Here is a 6,277-nt window from a genome sequence, read left to right on the forward strand (position 1 = left end):
ACTATTATGTTGGATCCACTATGGACTGGACTCTCACAATATTATGTCAGACCCACTCGACATCCATTGCTTTCGGTCTCCCCTAGAGGGGGGGGGTTACCCACATATGCGGTCCTCTCCAAGGTTTCTCATAGTCATTCACATCGACGTCCCACTGGGGTGAGTTTTTCCTTGCCCGTATGTGGGCTTTGTACCGAGGATGTCGTTGTGGCTTGTGCAGCCCTTTGAGACACTTGTGATTTAGGGCTATATAAATAAAGATTGATTGATTGATTTATACTTTTCTAAAGGTGGTACACGGTCGTTTGTTTAGATCGTCATTATTATGTCATATTATCATAAATAAAGATACTTCAAATTCAAAATAAACATAAATAAGACTCAAGCAAGTTGTTTTAAATAGACAAGCAGTAAGATACATGTGGAACTTGCTTAATAGGTCAATTATTGTACAAAGTGCTGAAGTCCTTTCATTTTCCATCAATACTTGCAGTTGACCTGTAATAGAAAGAACGTCAAGCATTGGTGAGGTAGCAGGGTCTTAGTTATGGAGCATAAAATATATACGGTATAAAGCTTAATAAACTTAATCAACATTTGAAAAAAAATACAAAATGATAGTCAAACAAATACCATCATCTAACTAAATGCTTTACATTTCAATGTAAGGTTCTTCAAATGTACTAACATTTCATTTTTGAAAGGCACAAAATATGAATAATTTTTATTCTAAGAAAAGATATGCCTCTGTCGTTTCAGATTCCCAAATCAGACCCGTGTTCATGTTTTACTAAGACCAAAACATGTCATAAGCAGTCATTGTTTCTAATATATGTGCTGTTTTTTTATATCCTATTTGACATGATCCGAGTGTTGAGTCTCCTGAAAAACGATTTACTATTCGACAGTTTAAGCTTCTTCTTCCAGTCTATATCTTTCCTCAGATAAAATGTGTCCCAGCTCTCCTTTTCCTCATCTCCCACCCAGGGTACCCAAGCACCACCATTCAGGCTTGGGTCAGCCCGCAGGTCCTCTGATGGGTACCGCACTGGGACGGCGGTGCGATTGTAGTACACCAGTCTTGCCATCAATTCTTTGACCACATCTGGTCTCTGCTCTGAGAGGTCAAAACGTTCATAGGGATCTCCAGTGATGTTGAACAGCCATAGAGATTTCCTGGGTTTGGTGTGCCGCTCCAGGTTCCACCAGCTGCCGGGGAAACTCGGAAGCATCGGCGGTGGCGTCCAGTCACCGTAACCAGGATCTCCCGTCAGCAGTTTCCAGTCTCCAGCTCGAATGGAGGCCTGCACGGCTGTATTCCAAATCCCATATCCTGTCTGCAGGGAGCCGCTGCAAGCTCGGTTATAGAGGGGGTCTATGTTGTGGAGAATCTCAAATCTTGGAGATTCCTTCCCCTCACTAATGGCTTCCCAAACATCAAACCCATCCAGCCCCTTCGCCAAGGATTTATTGCCACCTGCCAGTCGGACCAAGGTGGGATACCAGTCAGTAATGTGCACCAAGGCTTTACTCACCCTCCTCTTCTTCCTTAACAGAGGACTGTGGACAAATCCCAAACCTCGAATTCCACCTTCCCAGTAGGTGCCTTTACGCCCCCGGAGGGGCCAATTACTGCCACCGGACAATGGCTGGCCACCGTTGTCTGTCGAAAATATGATGACGCTGTTTTGGTAGTAGCCATACTTGCGTAGGGCATAGGTTATATTCCGGACCGCCTCATCCACAGCAGAGACCATAGCAGCGTACTTCCTACGAGCCACGTTGGCAAGCCCTCGGTATGGATAGATGTACTCCCGCGGGGACTGTAAGGGGGTGTGAACAGCTTGAAAGGAAAGGTAGATAAAGAGTGGCTGAGATAGGGGATCATGTGTTGACAGGATCTTGCGGACCTTCTGTGTGTACAAATGGGTGGAATATTTTCCCCTCTGATCCCAGGCTACAGTCTCGCCCTCATGGAGATCAAAACCACACAAACCAGGGCCGTCACAGGAGTTGTAGGTGTAGTAGTTGACGCTACCGGTCAGAGAGCCAAAATATGTGTCAAAGCCACGCCGTGTTGGCAGGCACTCCTTCTTGTAGAAACCCAAGTGCCACTTGCCCACCATGTGGGTGGAGTAGCCTAGCTCCTGTAGCCTTTGGGGAAGGGTGACCTGCTGGAACGGTAGGCAGTTGGGCTGGCGAGGTCGGATGATGGAGTGCTGCAGGCCTGTGTGAATTTGGTACCTGCAAAATTGATTTAAAAAAAACTGTCAATCAAACATACTGTATTGTGTTCCAGCATGGTGTGACTACTAGGGATGGGACAAAATATCAATATTGTAATGTTTTGTATCTGTGTACAAACCGAATATATTGCTAAACCCACATCAATTATTTATAATGTCAAATTATTACCCTTCATAACTGTAATAGTTCAAATTAGGGCTGGGCGATATATCAAGTTTGTAAGATGTATCGATATATTTTTAAACAAGATATGAAATAAGAAAATATCGTAATATCGATATCATTTTTTTCACATTAAAATGACCAAACGCCCCTTATTTGTTGTGTTCCTTGTTCTCCCCCGTAACACTCCATGGGCTATTAACAGAGGTGGGAACAAGTCATTGTTTTGCAAGTCACAAGTAAGTCTCAAGTCGTTGCCCTCAAGTCTCGAGTCAAGTCCCGAGTCAAGACAGGCAAGTCCCGAGTCAAGTCCAAAGTCAAGACTGGAAAGTCTCAAGTCAAGTCCCAAGTCCTGCATTTTGAGTTTCGAGTCCTTTCAAGTGCTTTTAACCACAGACTAATATATTTACACAGATTGTGTATGCTTTTAAAACGCTGTTTTTATTTATTAAAACAAGTGCATTTGAAATTGCAGGGAAAAAAATAGTGCTGACATTGCACTTCATAATAGCACTATTAACCAGTCATTTTAAACATGTAACTCATTCCTTTACAGAATAAACACATTTGAAAAAACAAGTGCAACTGTACTTATTTGCACAAAAGTGTTAACATTGTATTTCCATGGCATATTGCATTGTAACTAGTTCCACAGCAGTTTATATCCTGTTCTTACCTTATGTCATTGATCTCATCTCATACTGTATGTGTGTTGATGTGTGCGTACACATGGAAAACATAACAAATACATGAACATAACAATGAACAGAGTTGTACTTTTTAGATGTCAGGGCCCTATGCAATATGTACACATATTCTTAATGTAGTATACATTTTAACTGACCTTTATTTGACTATGTTTGTCTTTTTGTAGGTGGCTAAAATACGCGGTGCTGCTGACCGCCGTCTAACGTTACGTTACTGTGTGTGATACATTGACTAACGTAGCGTTATGTGTAGGTACCTCATGCAACCCTGCTTAAAAAAAATCACTTGACAAAAAGTATGAATAAGGTAGCGAACTGCAGTGGACGCAACAGATTGCCGTGTTTGCAATGACGTTATAACCACAGATGTCTTATAAGTAGACGCAGCATTGGCTGCTGTGACGCGAGCAATTTGGCCGCCATCTTGAAGTGGTGATGAGTAGCCGGCAAGCAGCCTAAACTGACAGTTGAAAGGTAGAAAACAAAGATGGTGTTCAGCGTTTTCCTGCTCAAATGAGCGGACTGTTGAAAATAGGAATCGGGGGATTACTTTTCACAAGTAAGATTTAACATTAACGTACTATTGGTTGTATTTTGTGAAAAGAATATTAGCACAGAGTTGAGAAGGAGCAAAGATCTTCAATATTTGTATGTGAAAATCACAAATTAATCTTCTGTGGGAGGATGACGCCCCTACAGGGGTTTGGTTTACAAACTTTCAGCCCCACCTAAAACAAAATTCACCAGCCGCCACTGATTATGATGTGTTCTCATTTTAGGCAAAGTATAAGACAATATTTTATCAACAGTATAATTGTAACCAGGAATAAGTAATCAAGTAACAATATTCAAATACTAACATTGTTGGGTAAAACGGAATTTAGTTTTATTCTGAATCCAGTGAAACAGATTGCTGGTTTTAGCTGATATAAAGACTTTCAGGTGTTTGTATATGTTTATGTTGAAGTATTTGGGAGACGCTTTTATCCAAAGCGACATACATAAAAATACATATAAAACAATCACTGCAAACATTATCATTTAAGGGAAGAATGTAATAGAAACTATCAAAACAAAGTGTCAAGACAGAATAAACTCTCTGCTGCTGCAGCAACAGAGATACAGCCTATAGGTCCCTAAGATATAAAGATATCTAATGTAGTCATACATTGTTTATGTAGAATATACGCATGCATACAGTATATAACCTAATCATATTGTTTCTTCAACTTAAAAATAGCTGACCGTTTTTTCCCCTTCTCTGGGATTATATTCCCAGTTTTGATCTCGGACGTCTGGTCACTTATAGCAGTTCTCCCCAATCACCGGCCCGGTACTGGTCCATGTACCGGGCTTACATTCAAAACTTACCGTTCTGTTTGCAACTTCAAATGTCGAACGAAGTCGGAAGTTGTTGCAATTCGTTTTTTGTTGACCAAGTCGTAGTTTTAATACCCGAACGAAACTATCTTTGGCGTCATTTTTCCTGACTAGCGCGTTGTTTGAGAGCTCTTCTTCGGTGGTTGTTCTGCAATTTGATTGGATGAATGCTGTAGGACGAAAACAACATAGATCTAATTCGATTGGCTGTTGTACTGACAGACCCACACGCTGACAGAGCAAGGGCGCACACTCCCTGACAGACACACACACGTACACTTTGGAAGATACGGAGCGCTCCCGAATAACTTTTTAATCTTTGTGTTTTGGGGAAAGTAGCAAGTCATGTCAAGTCAAAAGGCTCAAGTCCAAGTGAAGTCTAAATATTATAAACTTATCACTTTCCTCTGGCACTGTTCCCCTAGCATTCAAGAAAGCGGTTATTCATCCTCTGCTCAAAAGACCTAACCTTGATCCTGACCTCATGGTAAACTACCGACCGGTGTCCCACCTTCCCTTTATTTCGAAAATCCTCGAAAAAATTGTCGCACAGCAGCTAAATGAACACTTAGTGTCTAACAATCTCTGTGAACCTTTTCAATCCGGTTTCAGGGCAAATCACTCTACGGAGACAGCCCTCGCAAAAATGACTAATGATCTACTGCTAACGATGGATGTCATCTATGTTGCTGCTTCTTGATCTTAGCGCTGCTTTCGATACCGTCGATCATAATATTTTATTAGAGCGTATCAAAACACGTATTGGTATGTCAGACTTAGCTTTGTCGTGGTTTAACTCTTATCTTACTGACAGGATGCAATGCGTCTCCCATAATAATGTGACCTCGGACTATGTTAAGGTAACGTGCGGAGTTCCTCAGGGTTCGGTTCTTGGCCCTGCACTCTTTAGTATTTACATGCTGCCGCTAGGCGACATCATACGCAAATACGGTGTTAGCTTTCATTGTTATGCTGATGACAGCCAACTCTACATGCCCCTAAAGCTGACCAACACGCCGGATTGTAGTCAGCTGGAGGCGTGTCTTAATGAAATTAAACAATGGATGTCCGCTAACTTCTTGCAACTCAACGCCAAGAAAACGGAAATGCTGATTATCGGTCCTGCTAAACACCGACATTTATTTAATAATACCACCTTAACATTTGACAACCAAACAATTACACAAGGCGAATCAGTAAAGAATCTGGGTATTATTTTCGACCCAACTCTCTCGTTTGAATCACACATTAAGAGTGTTACTAAAACGGCCTTCTTTCATCTCCGTAATATCGCTAAAATTCGTTCCATTTTGTCCACTAGCGACGCTGAGATCATTATTCATGCGTTCGTTACGTCTCGTCTCGACTACTGTAACGTATTATTTTGGGGTCTCCCTATGTCTAGCATTAAAAGACTACAATTGGTACAAAATGTGGCTGCTAGACTTTTGACAAGAACAAGAAAGTTTGATCATATTACGCCTATACTGTATATACCTTTATATACCTATAAACATATATATATACCTATACTGGCTCACCTGCACTGGCTTCCTGTGCACTTAAGATGTGACTTTAAGGTTTTACTACTTACGTATAAAATACTACACGGTCTAGCTCCAGCCTATCTTGTCAATTGCATTGTACCATATGTCCCGGCAAGAAATCTGCGTTCAAAGAACTCCGGCTTATTAGTGATTCCCAGAGCCCAAAAAAAGTCTGCGGGCTATAGAGCGTTTTCTATTGGGGCTCCAGTACTATGGAATGCCCTCCCGGTAACA

General features: G+C 41.5%; 1 protein-coding gene across 1 annotated transcript in view; it reads right to left on the minus strand.

The window, feature by feature from the left end:
* Positions 1-845: 845 nt before the first annotated feature.
* Positions 846-6,277, minus strand: part of arsia (arylsulfatase family, member Ia) — a 10,514-nt gene continuing 5,082 nt past the window's right edge. The window contains exon 2 of the mRNA XM_061930431.1: positions 846-2,244. Coding sequence (XP_061786415.1) covers positions 846-2,244 — 1,399 coding nt within the window. The remainder of the gene's footprint in view (positions 2,245-6,277) is intronic.

Source organism: Nerophis lumbriciformis, linkage group LG36 (genome assembly GCF_033978685.3).
Source record: "Nerophis lumbriciformis linkage group LG36, RoL_Nlum_v2.1, whole genome shotgun sequence".
Taxonomy (NCBI): Eukaryota; Metazoa; Chordata; class Actinopteri; order Syngnathiformes; family Syngnathidae; genus Nerophis; species Nerophis lumbriciformis.